The sequence below is a fragment of the Phyllostomus hastatus genome, unplaced genomic scaffold (genome assembly GCF_019186645.2).
Source record: "Phyllostomus hastatus isolate PE091 unplaced genomic scaffold, TTU_PhHast_1.1 phas_scaffold_46, whole genome shotgun sequence".
NCBI lineage: Eukaryota > Metazoa > Chordata > Mammalia > Chiroptera > Phyllostomidae > Phyllostomus > Phyllostomus hastatus.
Window position 1 is genome coordinate 4,836,611 of NW_025334032.1, and position 27,369 is coordinate 4,863,979.

Consider the following 27,369-nt stretch of genomic DNA (forward strand, 5'->3'; position numbering starts at 1 on the left):
ACTTCCTGAAAAAGCAGGGACAGAAGGAATCTGTGCCACTGCAAAGACATTTTGCTTATTCAACTAACTAGACAGCTATTGAAATCACCAAGACAAACTGGCAAGAAAGCACAGTGTAAATGGCCTTATTTGATTAGAAAGTGTGAGTCTCCAAAATAACAAGAACAACATCCAAACTTAAATGGTGACATCACAATTACTGAGATGGGGATCAAAAATGAAATTCAAGCTCCTTATTCTTTGAAAAAAATTTCTCAAAACAAAAAATAACACTTGCTTGTTCAGTCTTGTCCAGCAAAATGTCAGGGGTTTCTTCGCCTTTCCTAGAAAATTTGTGCCTGGTATCCTCAGAGAGGTAGTATAAGCAAAAACAACAAAGGAGTTTTTCCCAGTTTCAATCATTTGATTTTACAACTGCTTAAACATCTCAATTCCCTGTCTCTGGGATAAAAAAAGAAAAAAACTAAATTAACTATATCTTGTTTCTTTGGTTTGTTTGCTTCTTAAGCAACTTTATGTTAGGGCTAGAAATTCAACTTTGCATTCTATTGCAAAACTTGAAATAACTTTGTTAATCTAATTATCTCAAGAAGAATACTTACTTCATGCTCAGAGAAACTTGACATAACCTTTAGTTTCTCCAAGCACACCACAGGAAAAATATGTCAACATGCATTGAATTTGTAGTTGTCTGATTAACTTCTCATGTTAACTTTTTGCCAAAATCACAGGCAACAGGCATCATTGTGAGGTTTCCATTTATTTATCCATTAGCTGGGTATTCTATTCATGCAATCAAAGCATCGTATTTTGAGGCATGATTTGAAGCCATCAATGGAACGCAATTTGGCAGCAGCAGCACACTTATGGTCAATTTCAATTCCACAGCAACCCTTACTTTTCAGGAAAGAACTACAGAACAAAAATTTTCTACGTATGTACCTCTAATAAGTTAGAAAAAGTAAACATTTGTGAAAATTCTCAGCCTTGTGGTAAACTGAAGTCTCTTAAATTTGGCGAGAAAAGAAAACATTAAGGAACATAATTTAACAATTATAATTAACATGGAAGCTTCTGAAGACAATTCAGTATGCACAGGAATGAATATATAGTAGGTTATGTTCTGGGAGTAGAACAGTAAGAAGGTAGTGGGGGAGGCTTTAATGTCAAGTATTGGGCTGGCCTAAAAGTTCATTTAATTTTTTCCCTATGATGGATCTAATAGTGCTTAGTTGTCTTTAACTTCATTCAAAACAATTTTGTATTGTGACACCTGCCATATCAGCATGCATTTTTTAAAAAACATCAAAAATGATGAACTTTTGTGCAGCCATTTTAAGACTGAAGATGGAAGAAGATAGGCAACATTTTTGGCACATTATGCTTTATTATTTCAAGAAAGGTATAAGTGCAACTGCAATGCAATAAAAGATTTATGCAATGTATGGAGAAGATGCTGTGACTGATTGAACATGTCAAAAGTGGTTTGTAAAATTTCTTGGTATTACTGACATTGTGGTGAAATAATTCTTTGCTGTGGGGTTGTCTTATGCACTGGAAGATTTTTCGCAGCACCCCTGGCCTCTACCCACTAGAAGTCAATAGTGGGAGATAGCCGACCTACTCAAAATATCCAAATCAATAAAATTACTAGTGAAAATTAAAAATGTATCTTTTCTTTTACAGAAAAAACTAAAGGGACCTTTTGGCCATCCCGGTATTTCAATAGTGCCTGTTGTCTTGTTTGTCTACAAGCATATAATACTTTTTAAATTAAAAAACAAAGAATCAATGAAGTTTTTAAAAAATGAGGCAGCTCAATTCACAGAAGACAGGACTTGGACAATGACAACATCAGGTAGAGAAGCACTGAGGTAAACAAGAAAGAAGTGCCAAGATTAGGTTCTAGGAGAGCGAGGGAAATAACCAGAACCTCCAAACTGACCGAGATAACTTTAGATTACCAGGCACACAACACCACTGTATGGAGTTCTGAAAGGAAGGATGTTCATCTCACCCCTCACTAGCCTCAAAGTTCCTGTGAGTCACTCAGCCACAGACCATAATCTGAAAGGCTTTGAGCAACCACCTAGAGTGCCACTTATAGCAGGAGCTATGCTGAGTTTTCTGCTGGCAGTGACTGAGCTCCAAAAAAACAGCACCTGCCATTGCACCAGAAAGGTAGGCATCAGGACACACCTAGTTACCTCCAAACACTTCTTTGTGAGCCCACATACAGTTCAAAGCCTCTCTCATGGCCGTCTCCTAAAAAGATATATGACAAAATCCTCCACTGCTTCCCAGCAAGTCTCAGCCTTAACGCTCTAAGGCACATGGGGAAAAAACCCTACGTTAAACCCTAAATTCCTTTTCAAACAAATCTCACAAGATATAGGAGGCACTTGTGTCCTTAGTTAAATCAGCCCAGAGAATAGCACTTGTATTCAAGATAAAACACACACACACACACTTGGAAAAAAGTTATATAAGCTATATGCCTATTTTTGCATATATACATATACAACATATAATCATATATTCGTATTTGCATATATATGCAAAAATACCATTTTAAAAAAATCAACTCATGAAAGAATGCCTGAAGAATACAATGACATGACTTTTCCATCAACTAATATCATCTTTTCATGTTTTTAAAATACTTAATTAAACAAACAATAAATCAATATACAGGAAATAATTATAAAGATCAGCCACATGGTTCTATTTACAGAAACTTAAAAGTTATCTACCTGAAAGTCATCATAAGGGAAGAGCAGCATCTCCCTTAAACAATCATTCAAGATCTGTGTCTTCTTCTGGACGATGACATTTTCATAGTCAAGTGGCTCAATCAGCTTTGGCTTTGCCTGGAAGGTAAAAGATAAGCATTTGAAACATTCTTATAGATACATGCAAATTCTTAAGATTAGAGAACTTTATATAAATTCTACTCTACATGTGTTAGTATTCTCCAGCTTTTCTACAATATACAATTTAGAGTGTGTTAGTTTTGCTACCAGGAAGAATCAGAAACAAGATATAAAAGTTGTTTTCAAAGCAAAAGAAGATACTTCATGGCATTCTGTCTACATTCAGTCATGCCTGCTCAGTTATTTAAGCACAAAGGAGGTTAGGGATTCTGGTGGAACTTGCAGGTGCAACTTGAGTCACCCCTGGCTAGATCAGTACCCACTTCAAGCCTTAGGCTCTGCCAGAGCTGCCCACTTAGGGCTCCAGCTATGATCTGACAGTGAAGACTGGATGCCCACACTGGTTCCAGCCATGTCCACCCTTTCTCTGCTCAGGGCTTAAAGCATCCACAGGGCTCACTATTTCAGATAAGACTGTGGAACACATCTCTAAGTCTCAAAATATCCCTGCCTATACTGAAATATTTACAACTTAGATTGTAAATATTTCAATAGAAAAGCCAACAAGCAGGGGGAGGAAAAAAGTACTACTTAAACCAGGAATTGTGGGTGCACCTCACAGGGGTTAGTGATGGCCATTCCTACCATACACCAAGAAGAGTAAGGAGGCAACAAGCAAATGGAGAAAGGAAAGAGATAATATGCTTTTTCAAGTTATTCCAGAAATTACTCTTCCCAGTGAAAACCTCTTACTGGGAACAGGTTTTTGCCATGGTGTTACTGATTACGTTCCCCTTCAAGGCACTAGTTGGGCTACATCAGAGATACAGATACACATTCAACTAACTATAGCACAGTATGCCAAGCGTTAAAATAGGTATGCACACGTACAGAGCAAGATTATTTTTTGAAAATATTAATTAAGAAACATCTAATATTCATAATATGAACAAGTTTTATATATATTAAAATGACAATATAAGATAGATATATATATAATACAACATCTACTATGTGGCACCTAAATTGGATGTTGTGACTGAGGCTGTTACATGTTCCCCAAATCTGTCTCTTTTCCTTCCAAATACAGCTGGACTGCATTTCCCAGCCTCCCCATGGTTAGGTGCAGTCATACGACAGTCTTCTGGCCACCGGCATGTAAGTGGAAGATTTGTAGGAATACACCTGCTGTGTCAGTCCTCCCAGTGTAATGACTCTTGACATGAAGGTGCAGCATGAGGGGCTAGCTATATTGCAATACAGAGAAATCCCAAGGTGTGTGGCCCTGGAACTACCTGGGGGCATTTGAGATAAGTTATTGCACAAACTGAGAATGCCCCCAAATCATACAGTTCTTATATGAAAGAAACCTGATTGAAGTTTTTCCAATCCTAAAAATTTATGTGATGTTACCTAATGATCTGAAGCTAGAAAAAAACTTCTAAACTGTGATTAATACAAATTTTAACTAATCATGCTACAGAAAAGATTAAATAATCTATCCTTATGATACAAAATGGCAATACAAAATTATGATCATATGAAGAGGTGATCACAGTATGAATCCAAAAAATGTGGGGAGGAAAGTATTACTGAGTTAAGAGGTTATTGATTGACATGTACTGTTTCTCCTGTATCACTGACATTTATGGTTTGAGTTAACTTTTTAAAATTCGTACTTTGTTGTGATGTCTTCTCAAATTCCAAATATTCATTTGTGTACCTTATTTTCTATTGATAACTTTGAATCATTGTTCTTAAACAAGGCACCCCCCAAAATTCTAAGTTTCATTGCTCACAAAACACAGATCTGCCCAGAAAGGGCCATAGATATCCACATATTGATCAAATTTAATGTAGTAAAGTAAAGTGATGAAAAAAGCTGAGCTGTGCAGTTATGTGCAGCTATTACCGGGCTCCACTGAGTTACTGTGGGTAAAATGCTTGGCAGAGCCTGGCAAACTGGAAACACATAATAAATACTGCTATTATTATTATTAAATGTATTGCTTGCATGACAGTGATCTTAGATTTTATCTTTTTTAGTGTCCACGTACATTAAATTTTATGAATCTGTTCACAAAAACTTTTCTGCACCCTTCAGGAACATATGAAATAAAACAGGCAACAATGGTAGGGGCATTCACAAAGAAGAAAAAACAAAAGGCCAAAGACGGAGGAAACTGTGTAAGAATATATAGAGATGACACTGGAATTCAGGAACTGAGGCCAAAATAAACATAAATAGATGCATACATTATAAACTGAATTGAGGAGTATTGATAAAGTTTGTGTCAGGAAGGACTGGAAAGAACAATAGGGGGACTCCAGGCATACAGAGAAGTACTTTAGACTCACTCCCTTTACGCAAACTCCACAAAAGCAGCAGGATCTAAGATTCTGGAGGAGAGAGGACCAAGCAGTGAACTCCAAGGAATGCTGCTCATAGAGGGTTATGTGGTAGAAGATGGAGACAGACTCAGCTGGGGAGTGTAGGAGGCCCAAGACTCACAGATGGTTTTTTAACAGAATCAAAATCTTGGTTTCCATGGAGGAGACCCACAGGCCAGGGCTGTATGATCAGAATGCTGGGGAGAAGGAGATCAACCTCAATGTACAACATGTGCACAGGTTAGCCAATGACACTGAGGCTGCACTAGTCCCCACCTACTAGAGAAAGCAGCAGGCACCACAGCAAATCTCCAGTGATCATGAGAGTCCCACAGGTGCCTAAGAGCACAATCCACATGCCTTCCCATTAGCCTTCCTTTGAGGATCTCTGAACTCCCTACAGCATTTACTGCTGTGGATCTGGCTGCTAAACAGCCATACAAATTGAAATTCCAGATTCACAGGCAATCAGAAACCAGGAAACCTTCTCTTTGCCAGGAAAATGAGATTCCTCAAGAATCCAACAGAGCTGGAACGTGTCAAATCACAAATGAGTTCAATTTTGGCCAAACACATATGAAGCTGAGAAAACAATGGGAAGGGCTAAGCAAAAAGGCTTACTGATTCTATTGCTCTTCCTTCAGACACAGCGTCCTGTGATCTTTCTAGTCATTTATTGCCTTTTTGTCTCTGATAATTTACTTTTTCCTTTTTTAAGTATATTTTATTGATTATGCTATTACAGTGGTCCCAATTTTTCTCCCCTTTATGCCCCTGCTCCCTGCACACCCCTCCTCCAGCATCCCCTCCCCCCTTAGCTCATGTCCATGGGTTGTACATACAAGTTCTTTGGCTTCTCCATTTCTATGCTGTTCTTAACCTCCCCCTGTCTATTTTGTGCCTACCAATTCTGCTTCTTATTCCTGTACCTTTTCCACCATTCTCCACCCTCTCCTTCCCCACTGATATCCCTCCATTTGATCTCTACCTCTGTGACTCTCTTCCTGTTCTAGCTGTCTGCTCAAATTGTTTTTGTTTTCATGTATTTAGGTTTAGTAGTTGATAGTTGTGAGTTTGTTGTCATTTATTGTTCATAGTTTTGATCATCTTCTTTTTCTTAGATAAGTCTCTTTAGCATTTCATAAAATAAGGGCTTGGTGATGATGAACTACTTTAACGTGACCTTATCTGGGAAGCACTTTAGCTGCCATTCCATTCTAAATAAAGCTTTGCTGGATAGAGTCATCTTGGATGTAGGTCCTTGCCTTTCATGACTTGGAATACTTCTTTCCAGTCCCTTCTTGCCTGTAAGGTTTCTTTTGAGAAGTCAGCTGATAGCCTTATGGGAACTCCTTTGTAGGTAACTGTCTCCTTTTCTCTTGCTGCTTTTAAGATTCTCTCCTCTTTCATCTTGGGTAATGTAATTATGATGTGCCTTGGTGTGTTCCTCCTTGGATCCAACTTCTTTGGGACTCTCTGAGCTTCCGGGACTTGCATGTCTATTTCCTTTGCCAGACTTGGGTAGTTTTCTTTATTATTTGTTCAAATAAGTTTGCAATTTCTTGCTCTTCTTCTTCTCCTGGCACCACTATGATTTGGATAGTGGAATGTTTAAAGTTGTCCCAGAGGTTCCTAAGCCTTTCCTCATTTTTTTTTGAATTCCTGTTTCTTCATTCTGTTCCAGTTGGATGTTTATTTCTTCCTTCTGTTTCAAATCATTGATTTGAGTCCTGGTTTCCTTCCCTTCACTGTTGGTTCCCTATGTATTTTCTTTTATTTTACTTTATATAGCCTTCACTTCTTCCTTCATTTTGTGACTGAGCTCAGTCATTTCTGTGAGCATCCTGATTACCAGTGTTTTGAACTCTGCACCTGATAGGTTAGCTATCTCCTCATCACTTAGTTCCTTTTCTGGGATTTTTATCTGTTCCTTCTTTTGGGCCATATTTCTTTGTCTTGGCACACCTTTTATGTTGTAAGGAACAGCGTGGCACTGTGGTGGGAGATAGGTTAGAGAGAGAGCAATGCTGCTTGCTTGGCTCTTGCTTCACTTTCAGTTACTTCCCCCACTACCCACAAGCAAATTGTGCCCTTTCAGGCACTAATTCCCAGGTGGGTGGGTTTGTGTACATTCTAGGACCCTGTGGTTCCCTCCAACAGAATTTCATGTAAAACTGGGAGTTTCTCCTGCCACCATAACCCCAACAGATTTTTACAGCCAGAGGTTTTGAGGCTGTCTTTTCTTGCGCTGGAACCCTGGGATGCATGGTCTATTTTGCTCCCCAGTTTTTCCTCCCAGTTTATCTGCACTCGAATGTGGGACCTGCTGGTCTGCCAGCCACCACCTTGTCACATGTCCTCTCCACTCCAGCTGCCCATCTCCACCCATGCTATCAATCTTGTTGAATGTTTCTTCTTTAACTCCTTGGTTGTCAGACTTTCAAACAGTTCAATTTTCTGGAAGTTCTGGTTGGTTTTCATTTTTAAATTGGTTGTTGTCATCCTTATTTAGGTTATGTGAGGAAGCAAAGTGTGCCTACCTGTGCCTCCATAATGGACAGAAGTACTATCTCTGATAATTTAATTAAATGTCTACACAAGCTAAAACCCCAGATGCCACTTCTTGAAATAGTATACTAAGGAAATGGCAACTCTTGAAGCATTCTATTATAAGAAATGAGACATTGATCATTTCTGCTTATGAAGAATTTAGGACTTCCTTGATTTGTCTTCAAGGCTATGGAAGCTACTTGATCAGCTAAGATTAAAAACCTTTCATGGAACGTGGTCCATTTTCAAAATGGTACACTTCTCAATGCTGCTAGTACTGTTGCTGAGGAGAAGGACAACGAGTTTGCAATAAGAAGGAAGGGGATTCTGGAGCCAGATAATCAGTGTGACCCCACAAGCCTTTCTGAACTACTCTCTTGTACATACCACATTTTACCATGTATAAGGCACTCCTGTGTACAATGAGCACCCACATTTTTGTGCTCATTATACACGGGATTATTATACCCATGGTATGTGATCATTTTACCTATGTATAACGCACATCATTATTTTTCCCTCAAAAATTTGGGCAAAAAAGTGTGTGTTATACACAGCAAAATATGGTAACTCTCACTACATACTCCTACGAAGAACTTCCTGAAGTTGTCAAATTTGAAGGAAGAATCTTTATTTTCCTATAATTAGAGTGGGCCCAAGAAATTAACAGTTGCCTCCCTTCCTCACATGCAAATGTTATTAGTAATTATGTTTCCTTTTCTTCAGAATTTTACTGAGCCTGTCCATGCAAACTGTACCAGGTCTTTGGGACACCAAGGTGAAAAGGACACAGCCCCCACCCCAGAGAGCTCACAATACAGACTGGAAACAGATGTGTGAACCATTAGAGTAGAATGACTGCGAGCAATAGGACTCCATGAGAGGTACCTGACCCACCAGAATGAACCTGACTTCTCCCAACTGGATTACAAGCTCTACAAAAGCAAAGATTTCTCTATTTTATTCACTACCTTCCAGCACCGAGGAAAGCACCTGGCTTAGGACAGGGACTCAATAAATGTGTTAGATGAGAGGAAAAAACCCAGCACCATGGTGTACTTTATGGAGGTTGTTAGAGTTGAATCTAAGAGATGAATGAGTTAGCCAGGATTCAGAGTGGATTGGAAATTCCTTGCAAAGAAGATGGATATGCCAGGCAGCACACTTACAGATTTTGTGGGGTCTGTGATAGAGGGGAGAGGGTGTTAAAAATATGAAATTATGAATATAAAGTGGCTGGAATCTCTCCCAGGGTCTTGGAAGGGATCCTGAAACTGAAACTGAAGCTTCACTAGCTTCAGGATAAATATTCCTCTGAGCACCATGAGTTCAGAAAGCAGCAAGCAGCTCACAAAAGCTGGGCAGAGTTTCATAAAGGGCGCACGCAGGGTGGTGGCAGGCCAAGAGCTTGGGACACAGTCACTGGGGGTACTACAGCATCACTGGAAATCCAATGCAAGAGAGAAAACCACATTTATGAGAACTCCCATCTGCAAGGATATTCTATGTAACTGCAAAGAATACATGAATAAGCTACCTGAGATGAGCAGCAGGACTCTGAGATGGACATGCTTGACAATGGGTGGTTAACCATAGGGCCTTAGTTTCTCTGAAGCCAGAAAGGAATGGCTCTGTACAAGGGGTTCCACTGAACCTCTGCTCTAAGCAGCTTTTGGTTTCTCATCTAAAATAATAAACAATTTGAGTAGCAGGGAGTTTCAGGGAGTACCAATGTTTAGCTCACCTGGGATGCCACATGTCTCCAAGCCACCCCTGGCCTATAGCCTGTGGTGAAAGATGAGGCCAGAGAGGCAGATGGGCTATGTTAAGAAGGGCCCTAAGGAAGCCAGCAAACTGGTACAGCCAAGAAGGGGACAGAAGATGAAAGTCCTGTACCACCCTCCAGTGATGAAAAATGACTTCCTATCACCATGAAATGGACATATTCTTCTTCTCTCAACCCAACACATTAAAACTTAAGAGATCCTGATAAAATATGATCCCATTCCTTCTCCAGATTGTTCATTAGTGTGTATAGCAACAATGGTCTTGGCAGCTCTTTAGGATCATGCTTATTTAAAAGGAGCTGGAGGTTCAGTAATATTAGAACTACAGTTTTGCAAATATTAGAACCTGAGATTATCTGGTCTAGCCTTCTCATCTCACAGACAGGGAAACTAGGGAGTGTGGGAGTTAAGTGACTGCCTCGGGTTCCAGGAGGAGTTGCTGCAAGGCTGGGCCTGGATCCCAGGTCAGGATCCAGGCCCATGCTCTTCCTCTTGGCCTCTATATTTTAATTCTTGCATTTTCATTGCCAATGTGCATAAGCACATGATATAAAAAAGCTGAAGAGAACCTCGTCTAAGCTTGCACTGAGAAGCAGACTCAAACCTGAGCATTAAACCACAACAGTGAATGAACTGGAGAATGTTTAGAAGAATGCATAAAAACTACCAAACTTCAAACACCTAAATATATTTCTTAAATTGAAATGTGGGATTATGCAAATATGGGGTTAGTCCTCAGACGAGACCAACACCAAGAATAACATACTTGTTAATCTAACAAGTATGTTAGATTAACACCAAGAATAACATACTTGTTAATCTAACAAGTATGTTAGATTAAAAAAATCATACTTTTTTAAATCTTGTAAACATAGATAAGATGTTTTTATACCACATTTAAGCACTCAAATTTGAGAACTTGTCACTGAATGAAGATTTTATTTATTGGCTTGGCAGCATTACCAAAACTTGAACACTCAAAATCAATCAATTTGATAGGAGGAAAAGAGTCTGCAGTTTTGTATTTGTCAGTTTTATAAATAACTGTGGTCTTCCAAAATTATTATCCTATTACTAAATGAACAGAATTAAAAAATGTATGAAAAATTGTCAAATCAATAGCATCTAGAAAATGATGTAAGAGAAACATAATAATGGAACTTAAGGTAATAATAAAGATAATACCAATTACCAAAAACCCACAAAAATGCTTGCATTAAGTCAGTTGTGTTCAATGGGGATGCTGCAGAGAATGTCAATGAAGAAAGAAAGGCATGACAGGGATCTAGGGGACTTTGTCATTGCCCATGGAGCACACGAGCAGAAAGCTGAATGGAATGGTGCAACTGCCTTTGCAAAGACAGTACCTGAAGTGTCATCTATCCTGGCACAGGCAAGGGCTAAGAGAGACAAAGAAGGATATAAGGAGAAGAGAGAGATAACAGATGGAGAAGCTGAGGGGTGGGCTTGGCGTGTGTCTCCCATACATATAACCATCCCAGCTTCCAATTCTGCCTGCCATTTTTTTCACATGAGAAAGCAAAAAAAAAAAAAAAAGATGCACCATAGTAGTTGTATAAATAATTCCATCTTAAATGTATGCTACAGATTCTTTTCCAGCCAATAATCACCCCACCCCTACCACAATTGTAACGTTATGGCCTGAAATTCTTAATTCTTCCTATGCCCATAAAAGTATTTTTGGAACTTTGAAATGAGAAGGTCAAGTAATTAAGCTAAAAAGCTATATAAGCCAGATTTAGTCAGATTTCAATACAATTTACTTAAGCTACTTATTTGAAGATAGTGATGGTGGGGGGTGGAATATTTATAACATATATTCTATATACTTCATGACCAAGAAGACATTTCAGAGACCAGTTATGGGCAGATGTACGGAGTATTTAGTCCTAGTGCCAAAAATGTTTACTATTGTTGGAGATGGTAACAGGTAGATGGAGGTTCATAATACCAGCTCTGTGTTTCTTAAAGTGTGGTCCTAGACCAGCAACATCAGCATCATCTGGAACTTGTTAGAAATGCAAATTTACCCAAGACCTACTGAATCAGAAATTCTGGTGATGAGGCCAAGCAATTTGGGTTTAACAAAGCCACCAGCTGATTCTGGTATTCACTCAAGCTGAGAACCACTCTACTAATCTACTTTTGTGTATGTTTGAGAATTTCATATTAAAAATATTTTCAAAAAATCCTGACTCCACTGATTATTGGCTATGTGGCCTTGGAACAAGTTATTAAATCTCTATATCTGCATCTACAGGTAGGAAGAAGTAATTTCTCTTATCATCAGCATAGGGTTATTAAAGGGTTTCAATATATAGTACCTTTAAAAGGCAGAAACTCAACAAATGGTGGTCATGGGGATCATACATAGTTAGGTCATTCAGACATAAAGAGAATTTTAGCCAGTGTAACATACATATGACTTTGCTGGATCACACACACATTATCTCCTTAAACTTCCCCCAAATTCTACGGTTGTATCATCACCATTTCATAGATGAGAAAACTGAAATTCAGAGGGGTTATGTGGATTATATCAACTCATTAATTAATTAATTAAGGGGTTATATGAATTAATGAAGGGTCCTTGGCTTGGATCTCCTGGTTCCAACTAAGGACCCTTCCCAAAACCTAATGGCAATAAGCATGATGGAATCGCAGAGTTCTTGGACAGGAAATGCCTCCCCAATCCCTCCATTTCCCTTTGTATAAGAACTAAAACCACTCCATGCTATGATGCTTCAGCCAACACACCACAAGGAGACCCTAAGTCTGAGTCTGCTCTCTGCCCAGCTCTGATATCTGTGAATGTAAGCCACATTGAACTGCCCAGGCTCCATGACCTCACCAAGGAAAAGGCAAGGCAGAATCCCTTCCTGAAGGAGACTTATTTTCTGTATCAAGAATATTAAAAATATCGCAAAATACTAAATCTTCCTGAAGAACCAGGTTTGAATGCTGGAATACATATGAATGCCATTAGGTAGTACTTAATTTACTTTACCAGTAAATATTTCAAGGATATGACAATCTTTGCAAGGAAAACCTAGCCTCACACAATAAAGCCACACAATGATGTCTCCAAGTGTACCACAACCACCAAAGGTGATGTTATGGTTTCAAGTGTGGCTGACAAGGAAAAAGTGGTTCTGATAACAGAAGGGATGCTGGCTAAGAGGAAGAGAGAGAAGGCTTCTGACTTTGGTCACTTAAGTTTGCGCTTTTGTACTCAAGTACTCACATAAAATATCAGCTAATATTTTAATTTAGATTAAAAAATAGAAGCACAGTTTGGCGGCACAATACCCACATAATAGTTAGTCAAGTAGGTTCCTTTAGGTGTATTCGTTTTTACTTGTTTTTGGCAATTCATCACATTTAGATATTGGAAGCTAAACGTTTGAAGGCCAAAGAAAGAAGAGTAAAAGAATCATCCTCAGATCCAGTCTTTCCTTGAAGCCCTTTCTGCAACCCATTTTTATCAATATATTCTGCAAAGGTGGTAGAAAAGCAAAAACAAACAAAAAACAGGAAGGGTGCAGTAGCTTTGGCATTTTGTCAGAGATGGAATACAAAGAAAAGGATATAAGTACAACATAGGAAATATAGTCAATAATACTGTAATAACTATGTATGATGCCAGGTAGATACTGGATATATCAGGGGGATCACCTTCTAAGTTATATAAATGTCTAACAACCATGCTTTACACCTGAAACTAATATAAAATATTTAATGTCAACTGTAATTAAAAAAACAAGACCAAAAAACCATGGTTCCTGCTAGGCATATGTACCCCCCTCCAGTTAAGTGAGGCAGAGATACATAATTACTTAACATACTAGAATAACAATGCCATGGTGGGCCACAGGAATACACAGTCTATGGGGAAATGCAGGGACAGGCTCTAAAAAGGCTTCTTGGAGGAGCTGACATGTGAGCTGAGAATCAAAGGATAAAAGGAAATGGTCAGGCAGTGAAGCACATACTAGACAAAGGAGGAGCAGTGCCCAGGTGTGGAAGCATCCCCAATGGAAAAATACAGGGCCCAGGACAGGATGAATTTGGGAAATGGCAGAGATGAGGTCAGCAAATAAGTTCAGGGACAGCCTCTAAGGGCCATACTTTGCCTTCTCTGCACAGAGAAGACATTTAAGCAGGAAAGTTAGTAACTCTACCTGTGTTTTGAAAAAAAAAAAAAAAAAAAACAGCCAGGCAGCATATTGAAGTATAGCTTAGAATAAGGAAAGACTGAATGCAGTAAGTTGACCCAGGCAATCCAGATAACTTTCAGAGATGAGGCATCTAGAGGGCAGACACTACTATTATCTCCATCTTATAGAAACATAATCTTGGCTTAGAAATGTCAAACAGTGTTTAAAATACACAGAATGCAGGTCCCCTTTGCACCACACACTTCTGCTTCTCCCTTGGTTGTGACAACTCTCAAGAGCAAGGAGATCCCAAAACAGAACTACAGAACGGCTCCTCCCCAAGAACCTGGCAAAGCCCTCAAAGACCTGCCAGTAAGTGGCACATACATTTGTCTGGAAATCAAACACTAAAAACTTCTAAAGCTTCAAAACAAAATGTCACTCTAGGAGAAATGTAGGACTAGCTGTATTACCTTACAGGGATATTTCAATCTTCTGGAAAGTTGAGGATAAACTATAATTTCCAAGCTTTTCGGTTCCAAAATTATACTCATAGTGAAATGTTATTTGTAGGCTCAAGCCAGGGCTTCTTGTCTCTCTTGTGTAATATTCCCTCCTAACTTCAAATTTTGCTGCCATTTTTATTTATTTCCAGCTTGGTCAATGTATTTCACCTGTGTTACTCATTTACATTGGATGAAAAGTCAATATCCCGTTTTGCAGCAGCTACAACTCCAAAATTCAAGTGATTTTGGATAAACTAACTTAGAATCTAAAACTAAAATTCCAGAGTCTTGACTTGACTCCATCACAGGTTATTCTGGGATCAACACTAACAACCCTAAAACATTAGCCCCAAAGGAGACCTTAGAGATTATTACTACATGCTTCTCATTTTACGTATTTAACAAGCTTAAAACAGTGTCTGGCACACAGCAAGTCACTATATATTTCTTCCCATTTTATTATTATGCCTCCCCAAAAAAGAAAAACAATTGGCATTACTTTGTTATAAAAAACAATGACCAGACATTCTGCCTCCACATTGATGACATTCATGAGCAAAGAAACACACAGGAGCCAGGTGGGTTTTCGTGTTCTATACAAGCAAGAAACCCAGAAGGCAAGAGCAGCTCAGTGTTGCGATGATGAGATGGTGACATAAGCTATAGAAGCCCCCTTCCCTACGATAGTTTTCCATACTGGCAAAGTTATTAAATTCACCCTGATGCTAGTGAAGCATGCACTCTCCAAAGGTTCCCTCCACCAACCAGTCCACATAATGTGTGTGTAACTCTGGGGACCTCATTCATGCAACCTGTTCATATGAATATTCAGGGGACCCTATGCCTTCTGTAAAGTCAGGGTAGGCTTGTTTTAGGTGCTCAAAAATGAAGGATGTGTCCTTTCTGGAGCTGATGATGATTGGATACTAGGAACAGCATGATCATTGCCCATAAGCTTATACTTCAAGGTTTCTGTCTTAATTCACTTCTGCTATTTCTAAAGTAAAGAGAACTTCAGGGAGAGAAAAGCTTTTCTCAGGCAATGCACTGACTTGTCCAACCGGAGGCCCAGTCTCCTCATCCTATCTGCAACACATTGGCACACATGCTGCCTTCTCATGTAGCCAGTTAACTTATCATCTGTTCATTCAAACATCAAAATAAGAACTCAGATTTGTTTTTTAACACTTGAAGATCCCAGAAAATAACATAAATAGAAAAGGTGTCTCTTAAAAGAAACTTTTCAAACACTACCTAATGAGTACGTCTAACACATGAAAATTCAGTTCTCTTCTATCTTCACATCCTTCAACCTTCAAAATTCCCCACATAAGACCTGTGCTGCAGTGTTTGCCTGCCTTCTAAAAGTAACTCAGTGAAAGGACAACACAAATGATACATCTCCAACCATTTCTACTCTTTGAGGCCACACCCTTTTCTTCTAAACTGTTGGGCAGTAACAATTAGAATAAATTATTTCCAGGAATTACTTTAGAGTTGGGCCGGGGTGGGGGGGGGCGGGGTGAGGCAAAAATAGGGATTCAAATGTAAGCAGGGTAACTAACTTGTAGCCATCAAGAATATCCTGATTGTTCCCCTATTAGTTACTCACGGCCCACAAAGGCATTTTTCAATGGGCTTGGCAGTGAGCCTAGATAGGAACAGGGGAGTTTCACCATGTACTTCCTCCCCCGCTTACAGTCACAATGAAAGAAAAACACCTACTTAGGTGCCTGTAAGTTGAATACTTTAGCCTCTGAAACTTTATAATATCCAAACACATTCTTCTCTTAGAAACGCTCAATGACTTCACCTTGCACAGAACAAGCAGCCACTGCTAAAAGCAACCTTAACCTTTGTCTTAACAGAGAAGAAAGAAACATCATCGCCAATGAGTGCCTGGAGGAGACTTCTAATAGAAGTTTTATAGAACAAGTACTTCTTCTGATTTGTGTAAGTGCTATAAGCTATATTTACTAGTACATTTGCTGTCAGTCATTCACAGCCCACACAGTCATCTTTCAGTGACTGTATATTATAATAATTGTAAAGAATTAGAATCAAATTGAATAACCATTGAATTATGATATAGCCATAAACTGGAGCAATATACAACCATTAAAAAGAATGGCATAAATCTATATATAGTGACAAAGAAAGATGTTATTGATATGTTCTGAGAGAAAATTAATGTGGAAATCTATAGTATTAGCACATTTTCCAAACACACACACACACACACACACACACACACACACACACTGTTGTATTTTTATATGCACAGGAGAAAATCTGGAAGTATATACACCATGTAATTAATAGGGGGCACTTTTGGAGTATAAAGGTAAGGGCACTTTATTTTTCCACCTTTCTATACTACTTATATTTCTTATTATATGCATTAATTACTTTTATGCTTTCTAAAACTATATAATATTTTCCCCCAAGGAGTGATTATGTACATAACTAAAACCAGCAGAACTTAATTTCAAAGTGCTATATCTTGAATAAAGTTAAGTTACATTTAAATGTTATAGCCCTCACCAGGTAGCTCAGTTGATTACAGTGTTGCCCCCATATGACAAAGTTGTGGGTTCCAACCCCCGGGGGAGCACATACAAGAATCAGCCAATGAGTGCATAAATAAGTGGAACAACAAGTCGATATTTCTCTCTTTCTCTCTCTCTCATCAATAAAAATAAAATAAATAAACATTGTAGACTTGGGAATTCTCAGTGAGCATGTGAGCTACTGACATAACGAAAAGCACTACAAAAAATAGATCTCATGGCTGTGTGGGCATACTTTTTGAAAACTATCCTGGAAAAAGGTTTTACTCCAAGCAGTTTCTTGAATTCTCATTTAGCTACAGGCATTGATAATCACAGAAAAGGAGGTCTGCCCTTGGGCAGAGACCCTACTTAAATACCTTTGCTTCTCTTATCTGATGTTAGTTCTTTGTATCTTGCTCATTACCCCACAGAAACAGAGCTTTCCACACTGCCAAAAGCTCCTGAGCCCTGAACGTACAGCTGCAGCCAGCACAGCCTCATCCATTACAGTGGTGAAAAACCTCTCTATGGAAGTGCCTGGAGTGAGATTTGATCTAAACAAATAACTGAGATATGAGGAGCTGGTTTTTGTTGTTGTTTGTTTGTTTGTTTTTGAGCACTAGAAGATAAACTAACAGTCACTTGTGGAATTAAAAAATCACACAGCACCTTTCTATAGTGTAATCATCTGGACAAATATTTCTACACATATGAAGAATCACTGACAAAAGATTTTGAAGAGGATTCACAAAGGAACCCACACCACACAATTTCCTCGAATTAAATCTATTCAGCACATAAGCAGGTCATGCTACTCAATAGATAAATGAACTATTGTGCTACCAGAAAGAATTCCAAGATAATGAATAGCATCTCTAAACAATATTCCAGGATAGAGGCCTAAATCTCTCTAATGAAAGCCTGCAATGCAAAGGCCCATCATACATTACTGACTTTCTCAGTTCATGGTTTACAACATAATGGTGAAGTCAGTACAATACAAAGCAGTCTCACATCAGAGGAAAGCAGTTTAATTCAAATTAAACCATTATGGGGAAGTTTAAGTTCAGATTCTTAAAGATATTAGTTGAAAATTAAGTTAATTAACCAAACACTTTGTAATAATGTCAATTAGACCTCTACTTAAAAAATATCACTATATAAAATCACTAAGTACTAGTTTAAGAATCCCTTTAACAGCTCATTTGAAAGGCTCAACTGTCCCCTTTGCAGTGTCTGTTGGTGATTTTATGTAGTTAATTTTTTTTAAATTATGTGACTTTATTGTACTAAATAAACTCTGAGACAGTACAAACTACTCACTGATCCTAACAATATAACCGTTCTTCACATTCCTCCCTTATGAAGTCTGCTGAAGCACTTAAATGTATCAAACTGCTATGAGTTGAGCTAATGTTAAGAACAGAAATATTTCTATCAATTGGTTCAAAATATAGGTTGTTCTTACTTTGTTCAAGGCAAACGTGTTAAAATGAGTAAGACCACATGTTATGTTCCTAACAGTTATGTTCCTTAAAAGCCCCCAATGTCATCTTCCTCATTTTCACAATAACATAAATGCATAATGTAAAAATATTTTAATTTTGCAAAGGACATCTTTTTCAACCCTATAGAAAGCAATTAAAACATTCTTCCCTGGGTGTACATTTGGCAACACTGCAGCTAAGTGGAACATAATTTTGAACAATATATGGTTGTATTATACAAAGAAGCCTCCTGGAAACCAAGCTTACCCACAAAAAGTTAACATATCTTTCCTCACAAAGAAAATCAAAGTGTAACTGAAGACAATCTACAGGAAAAGAGAGAGAGAGTTCTCAAGAGACAGGCAGGGCAAGTTTTAAAATCCAACAGAGGGCAAGAAGGCACGAAGCACACACACAATTATAAGCACTGTGTGGGGAAGACAAAAGAATTACTGTGGATGTGCCCCTTACCAGCACTGGCTGTGTGCTCTCTGCTTCCACTTCTCCCTGAGATGCATCCTTGCGCTGCATGGGGGACTCGATCACCAGCTCCTTTTTGATACTTCTACTACTTGTCCTGTATTTATCAGCCTGCATTCTTGGCTGAAAATGCAAGTCAGAAAGTCTGCAACTTGGACAGCTGTTGGACCCTGGCTCTGCAAGACACACGCATGCCAGTGGCCAGAGGAAGGAAAGGAAGCTAGCTGGCTTCCAAGGCACAAGTGGTCAGCCCCACTGGCTAGGTCTGCAAGCTTGTCAGGGTGGGAGGGCATGCTGGCCAGGGCCAGCCTTCAGGGGTGTCACTACCGCTCACAAAATGGGTGGGTCCCTCTCACGGGCCAAAGGAAAACAAATCCTGAACTGTACAATACACAGTGTACTGCCTCTCTGATAAAGACGGGCCTCATTGTGTCTGCTCCAGGCAGGGTGGGCCAGATGGGCACAAATCAAAATAGTGCAGTGTTTAAAAGAAAACCAGACACAGTTAAACTCCTTCACAATTATTTGAAGTAATTACTTCAAATCTGAAGCTTGTGGAACTGCAAAGACAGCTGGGTCATCTAGATATTCTAAAATTCTTAGTTTTTGGATGCTTTTCTTTCACCAGTGACTGGCTGATGATCAATGCCAGCAAGAGAAATCAGCAAGGGATTCCAGAGCCTTCACCTCATGGCAGCAGGTGTAAAGAAAGTTTCTACCTACACACAAAACTTAGCTTATGTGTTATTTTATACTGGCAAAACAAAGTCATCAAACAGTTTCATGGGAAACCACATATCATGGTAAATGTTATTAAACAGAATGTTACTTTAAGTCCATTAATAATCAGAGTGTCTGTCTCTCCTTTCAAGCAGTGTCAGGGCTGGTTGGGAAGGCAAGATGAGTAGACAGCATAAGTGACAGATTAGCATAATTAATAGAGATTTACACAAAGCACAGCAAAGTAGCTGAGTCACCATCCCATGGTTCAATGGGGATGGCACCCAAAATGTGTTTTCCCAAAAGCCTATTTTTATTAGTTCCTCGCAATAACAGTTTTTAAATCATTTTAAAATCATCTCTTAGGGAAAACTAAAACAGAAGTGTTAAGGGATTTATTTTAAAATTACACAGAAATGGACATTAAGATGGGGTTAAATATTAATCTGTACTTCCTGGGCTGCTGCAGTGCTTCTCCCAGTTAGTTACTCTGCTCATTTTCTTGAAATCAGGGAGGATTTAGTTATAGTAAGTAATAGAAGTATAGTAGTAAACAAACAATGGAAATGGGTATGATTTAGCAACAACAGGTGCCATAAGGTACACTACCCAGGGAAATCTGTAAACTATCATATAGTACAAGTCTACCACTTTCCAGGCAAAGTAACGGGCTGGGAGGGCTGGGGAGGCAAGGGGGGGGGGGATGGGGAATGAGGGAGCTGAGATGGCACCCAATGTCCGCCTATTCTCCTTTCTACCAGGACCTCTATCACTCCAATACCAGCAATTCTCAGTGTGGATATCAATTGTGTAATGAGTCACAAGCGTTGAACAAGTCTCTAATTAAAAAAATTAGTAGTTTCGCCCTGGCTGGCGTAGCTCAGTGGATTGAGTGCGGGCTGCGAACCAAAGTGTCACAGGTTCGATTCCCAGCCAGGGTACATGCCTGGGTTGCACGCCATGACCCCCAGCAACCGCACATTGATGTTTCTCTCTGTCTCTCTATTTCCCTCCCTTCCCTCTCTAAAAATAAATAAATAAAATCTTTTAAAAAAAATTAGTAGTTTCTATAATAATTTTTTTACACTACGTAATTATCCTTGGGTAATCTTCCAAGGTAAATATAAACTCACCAAATTTGTGTTTCAATAATATGATCTATGAATTTAAAACTCTATCTTTGTAAGTTAAAAGAGGGTAGGAAAAAAAACAAAAAGCCTCAGTTACATAAGTAAATATTTGAAAGACAGTTAAATCAACACTTAGAAATGTTCTATAAATCAGAAGAGGCAAGAAAGGGTTAAGCCACAGGCACTAAACAGACAAACTAAGCCTTAGGGAAAATACAGTATAACCAACAACTCAAAAACCTTTTTGAAATGGCTTGAGAAGTTCTGAATAGTCCAATTCTTCCTCATATCCCCATCATCATTAAAGCCACCAGAAGTTCTGGACTTGGAGAGAATGCTATCCTATTTGTTGGATCAAAGAAGTACCCTGATATTCTCTAGATAATAAGAAGGAACGTGGGTTGTGTATTTTATGAAACTACAGTGCCCACTGTGTTCCAAGCCCTGAAGAGATAACTTTTTTAATCTTCAAAACAACCCTATAAAGTGGGTAACACGGTTATTCCCATTTCACAGACGAGAAAACAGATGCACAGAGATTTTATGTATGTGAAGAAGGTCACACTGCAAGCAGTGGCAATATGGATCCAGTGTACATATATTTAACCCATGATACTGTGCTGAACCAGCTGTCTATTCCATCTATGCCAACTGCTAAAAATCACAAATATGTAAAAGCTACTGATCAACAACTAAAAATAAAGGAAGCATCTGGGTTTAATCCCATCAAGATAATTTAGTGAAAAGAGTAAAAACGTAAAAATGGCATAGCATAGTGCCTGGTTCATTTAATGGTAATTGCTGTTATTGTTGATGTTATCACAGTCTGAAGAAGTTTATCTTAGTCCTGAATTCAGGACTTTAGATGTTGTGTTCTAAAATAACAATTCCACCAACTGCTATTTCAAAGGTGATTTTGTAATATGTTCTAGCAACACACTACAAAGTGCTTTGGCTATTTAAAATCAACTGCTTTTCCCTCTTTGCAGTTCAACTATGACAACTGCCTTCAGTCATCTTGAAACCCCTGTGCTCATGCCATGAGCCAGTCATCTTCTTCAAGTTGTTCTATATTTTTCAAAATTTTAGCAGTGAATTTATATTTCCTTTGTAATCAAGGAAAAAACTTTGATTTGTCTTTGAGCTTCCAGATAGCCAGGAGAGAAAGGCAAACATGATCAGTTCCATAATTCATGTCATCAAACATATCAAGCTGTAAGGCAAGTAAAATTTTTAGAGTTTCTGACACAGAGACTTATACGAAAGGAGAACTGATTAATGTACTAGACAAAGTTCTCAACATATTTATAGGAAATGCAACAGCCAAATTCACACAGCTTTCTCATCACCAACTCAGAGCATTATACTTAAATTCAGCAGACAGGAGAGCAATTCTGACAGCACCTTCAAATGGGTCCAACTTATGGAGGAAGGAAATTCTCACAACCTAGATGAATGGAGGTACTATTGTGAGCTTTCCCACTACATAACTTCTCAGGCAATGTAAGATGTCCTTGTTATAGTATGCTCACGTAGAAAAGACCAACACTTTAGAAACCTGACCAGCAAGGAAAATCACATTGGATAGCATTTAACTCTAGAACCTAAACCTCTGAGAAGGATGTGTGGTTTCTCTAGGGAGTTTATGAGATCAGTGTCTGAGGACAAGAAAAGTGATATCTTGTGTCACAGCAGCCACAAGGAGAAATACAATCGTAGGACAGGAAACAGGTGGCCAAGGTTTCCACCATTTCAAAGAATAACATATATGCATATGCTAGACCTATGGACTCAAATCCACTAACATCTACTGAGCTCCTACGACATAGCAACCTCAAGTTCTTTCACACATTAACTTATTTAATTCTTACAATAACAAACATATCTATGAACACATATTAAGGGTATAGAGTTTCACTGTCAAAACAGAGTGGAGTAAACTCTGTGGGGAAATAGGAATACTTCAGGATGGAATGAATGCTTCTGTATACAGGTTTCAGTTCTCAGATTTTAATATGCATGCACATTATTTTAGAGGTTAGGTACACAAAACTATAAAAACATTATGAGAAACTTAGAGGATTTTCTAAGGGAAATTTTTTTTTACTATAAGGAAGGCAAACTTTAGGCTCAAAAGCCCCCATTATCACTGCCCTCCCACTGTACAATGAAATTCCATCACATTCTGAAAAGCAAGAAGTTGAAGGACCCTCTCACCCAGAGGACACCCTATGTGTGACTCAAAGTCCAGTTTCAATAGCATCCTGCTCTATGAAATCCCTTGATCCTCCTAGCCAGAATCAATTAGCTCCTCCTCAGTTAAACTTTTATTTACCTCTCTTTTGGAGCTTTTCACAATCCGTCTTTTATTAAGTTTGTACATGTCACATTCTTTGGTGAGATTGTAAATTCATAAAAGGGCAGGGACTATATTTTCACCACATTTGAGTATCCAGTGTCTTTAGTACTCCAAGTGTTCCAAACATATTTCCTGAACTTAATGCTTATGCCCATTTCATGTCACTGGTTGGTTATCTTTAGCTTGTAAGTTAATTTAGTAGCTGTAAAAATATACAAATATTTTCATTTGTTAATGGCCCAAATTAAGGCAGAAGCATTAAACTGTTTGTAAACTGAAACCCAAAGGATCATTTACTATTAATTAAAATGTTCCTTTCTCCCAGCCAAGAAAATATTAAACTGAATAACTTGCTAGTCATTTTTTGAGACAAACGTATTCTTGGAAACAATACAACTGAAGAAATACAAATAAACTTGTTTTCAGCAATGAATTACACAAAATTTGAAACTGCATTTTGCTGTAGCTAATAATTATACAAGAAATAACCACACAGAGAATAAATATCTCAACATAATGGAATTTTTTTACCCACCTATTAGGGATTCTTGGTATATCAGAAGCATATTTAAAATATATATATATCAATTACACATGGCTGGTGTGGCTCAGCGGATTGAGTGCCAGCCTGCAAACCAAAGGATTACTGGTTCGATTCCTAGTCAGGGCACGTGCCTGGGTTGCAGGCGTGGTCTCCCATTGGGGATGTGCAAGAGGCAGCCACACATCAACGTTTCTCTCCCTCTCTTTCTCCCTCCCTTCCCCTCTCTCTAAAAATAAATACATAAATCTTTAAAAAATATGAAATATATCAATTAACTTTAAAGGCATACACATATATGTAAGGGAGTTTAAGGTACATATATAAGGTCTGTCCAGAAAGCATTCAGTCATGTGACATGAAAAACAGACACATTTACTGAAGAAGACACAAGATAAAAGAAACATTGTACACAGGTCAATGATGCCTCAGTCCCCTTCAAAGTAGGCACCTTGTGACCTAACACAGTTCTCCCAATCACCATTAGCTATCCCATCAGATTTTCCAGAATTTCATCAACAGTCTGAAATCTCTTCCCTTTCAAAGGGGATTTTAGTTTTTTGGAAAAACCAGAAGTTTCAGGGCACCATATCTGGGCTGTATGGGGGCAGATTCACCTGGGTGATTTGATGTTTTGTCAAAAACTGTACAAGATGTGATGCTTGAGTGGGCACACTGTCATGATGAAGCTGCCAAACACCAGTTGTCCATAGCTGCAGCCTTCTGAATCACCCAAATAGTTTCAGCAATATGCAAGCTTTCAGGAATATTTAAGCTTAACACAAAATTTGATGCACATTCATTGTTCTACTAGCTCAGTCATTTTGAATGCAACAGCCACACAGTACACACATTTATTCAATGGCATCTACCATCCCCACTGACCAGTACAAGGAAGTGACCATTGTTCACGCATGCACATTCCAGCATACTCTCCTTGGCTGCCAGATTACATCGATGTCACACAAACCATTTTTTTTATATTAACAATGGTTGGACTTTTTCCAGACAGGCCTCATAAATGCCTTTATAGTACATACAAAGTATATTTAAATATATAAAGCATACAGACATATATCACACATATTTTGGAATACAGCCTTAAATATATATTTAAATATTATATATATGGCTCTAATCTAAATCATTCCTTTTCTCTTGTTTTGGGAAAATTTAAAACTATAGGTAAAAATTATTATGCAAAACTGCAAAAAGGTCATGACTAAATTTTTTCCACAGTATATTATTACAGGCCAGCTTGCTGACCAAAGAAAAGGTATCAGGAAAATGATTTTCCCTTCTGAGAAAAACAAAAACATTGTACCTAAGAGACAGGAGAGGCAGAAAACAGAACGGGACAGGATTAGAGTCAACACTTATAAGGAGTGAAGTGATAAATATTATAGTTATGGCAGAGACAGGGTAAAACAATGAATAGAGAATAGATGTAGGGACAGGTGGAGGTGAGAGAGGAGAAAGGGTCTCTACATCAGACCCCTGGGGTCTCTTGGAAGAAGTAATATCAAAAAATACATTTTGATATAAAGTGTAATGCTTACCTCAAATAATCACAGAAATGGAAAACATACTGTCATCTGGTCTAGTGTTTCTTAGACTGGAATCCAAGGCTGAACTTGGGGTCCATGAGCCCTCTAAAATGACATTCAAATGTTTGTATGCCTGTGATTTTCTTGAGAGGCCTCTGGAATCATCTAGTTTTTAGAGAAGGAACCAAGTGAAGATCTGACTCAATTCACATAATAAGGAAACTGAGATCCAGAGAGATAGGTTGGAGAACCACCCAAAGTTATGGGATACAAAACTCTTCACTTTTGCAGATTCAATTATATCCAAGTAAAGATAATAGCAATTTAAACGCCAAACCCCGGTTAAATAAATAACCATTAGATGGCAATCAGCAGTGTCAACACCTGTAGTCTACTTTCTTGTTGATGGATGGTCAGATCAGCAAATGGGTATTACATGAAGCCCAATGCCCAGTGGACAACCCAAGGCCAATAACATATAACCCCAAAACAGGATAAATAACATAACCAATACAAAGTATATGTCTTGAGAACTTTTAATGACAATGAGAAAACACCCATAATTAAACACACATATAAGACAAAAAAAATGCAACTTCTGATTACCTCTGGTATGTAAGACTATTAGTAATTTTCTTCTCTAAACTCTTGTTTTCTAAAAGTTTTCTTCAAAAGTACTTATCACTCCTACAGTAAGAAATAAATGAAAACACTGGATTACCAGACAGTGGCATAGAAAAAGCTCACACTGAAGTTTTAGCCTCCACACCATGCCACTCAACAACTTTGTGATACTTTAAAAGTCACTTCGCCTAAGTCCTACCTTTCTGGGTCCTGTAAAATGAAGGACTTAGACTGTAAGGTCTTTCCAGCACTATATGTCTATAACATTAACTATTAAAACTTCCCTTATTGATGACAATTGGGGAAAAAGAAATCACCTCAATGGCATGATAAACATTTCCAAATCATATTGCCCCACTACACACAAAAGAAAAATACAAAGACTAAAAGTGGAAATATTTCTAAATGTGTCACATCCTCATTTCCAAAAGAGCAGAGGAAGAGCTGAGAGGCTGGCAGACAAAAAAAACTAAAGGATGCTCTATTGGTAAAGAAGAGTGTCCAGAGGAGGCCCATTTTACACAGCTCTAGTGCTGGGACAGCAGTGGAAAAGCCCTAAAGAAGGCTCTGTTTTCAGATGAAGAAACTAAGATGAGGAGAGTCCTTTTACTTCTAGAGATGGCTCTCTGGTACTGGCTGTGTGAATTTAGGACAGTGGATTTACCATTCAGGGAGCCCCAGTTCCCACATCCAGAAAACACAAATTATAATATCCACCATTATAATCCTAGCTAGATTCTGTTCAACCCCAAAGCCCAAGTAAATAATGGCTATGTCCCACTCTGTGGAGGAACACTGTCTGCAGCCACATTCAAAAAGCTTCTCGGTAAAGACAGCCCATGGCCACCTGAGACAGCCCCTTTCCCACTTCCATTTTTCCATAGCCTCTATCACCATTAGGCATTCTCTATGCTATTTTTCTTATTTGTTTAATGTCTGTCTAACCACAACTTAAAAAAAAAAAACCCAAGAAGTTCTGTGAGGACAAGGGTTTTTGTCTATTTGCTCACTGCTCTGTTCCCAGGTCCTAAAATAGGATAGGTACTCAAAAAACATGTCTTATGTGAATTTACTGAAGTGTCAGGACCCCCTCAAGCTGAATGTAGAGCTTTTACACTGCAGACACCAAGAGTTTTTCTGTAAACTGTAAATTTATTTTAATCACAATAATGATAATTCAGCCAGAAGTGTTACTTATTTGTTTTAGAGATGGAAATTTACAAAGCCAAGGAAAACATAATGTGCCTGGGATTTTTCTCAGGAAACAAAACTCCCAGACTGAGTCACCAAAGCCTGGCCTGCCTCACCGCTTCAACCTTAACTGGAGCAATCTCAGCATGCTTTATCACCCCTCCACACACACAGTACTGTGTGTGCATGTGTGTGCAGGTGTCTGCCAGCAGGCACTTTGTGTACTTTATGTACTGTGTCCACAGTAGGCAATCCATAAAGATTTGTTTATAGAAAAAATAATGAAACTGCCTTATATTGGTTTGATTTATCAGAGACCTAGCCCTCAAAGGAACTCATATGGAGTAAAGTTTTCTACCTTTCCTCAGTACATGACAGATGCTAAGGTTAAGATCCAGAGAATACATGCTTGGTGAGAAAAACAATCAAAACCTTTGTAAAAGCACTAAAATG

The 27,369-nt window shown here is 38.5% G+C and overlaps 1 protein-coding gene across 23 annotated transcripts in view; it reads right to left on the reverse strand.

Moving 5' to 3' along the window:
- Window positions 1-27,369, reverse strand: part of DOCK9 (dedicator of cytokinesis 9) — a 337,662-nt gene that overhangs the window by 200,505 nt on the left and 109,788 nt on the right. For 16 of the 23 annotated variants that reach the window (XM_045821862.1, XM_045821859.1, XM_045821855.1 and 13 more), the window contains exon 2: window positions 2,754-2,870. In XM_045821862.1, the coding sequence (XP_045677818.1) occupies window positions 2,754-2,870 (117 nt within the window). Of the gene's footprint in view, window positions 1-2,753; window positions 2,871-18,795; window positions 19,069-27,369 lie in introns of those variants that run through there. The other 7 variants (XM_045821863.1, XM_045821861.1, XM_045821860.1 and 4 more) reach the window with 1 other exon arrangement.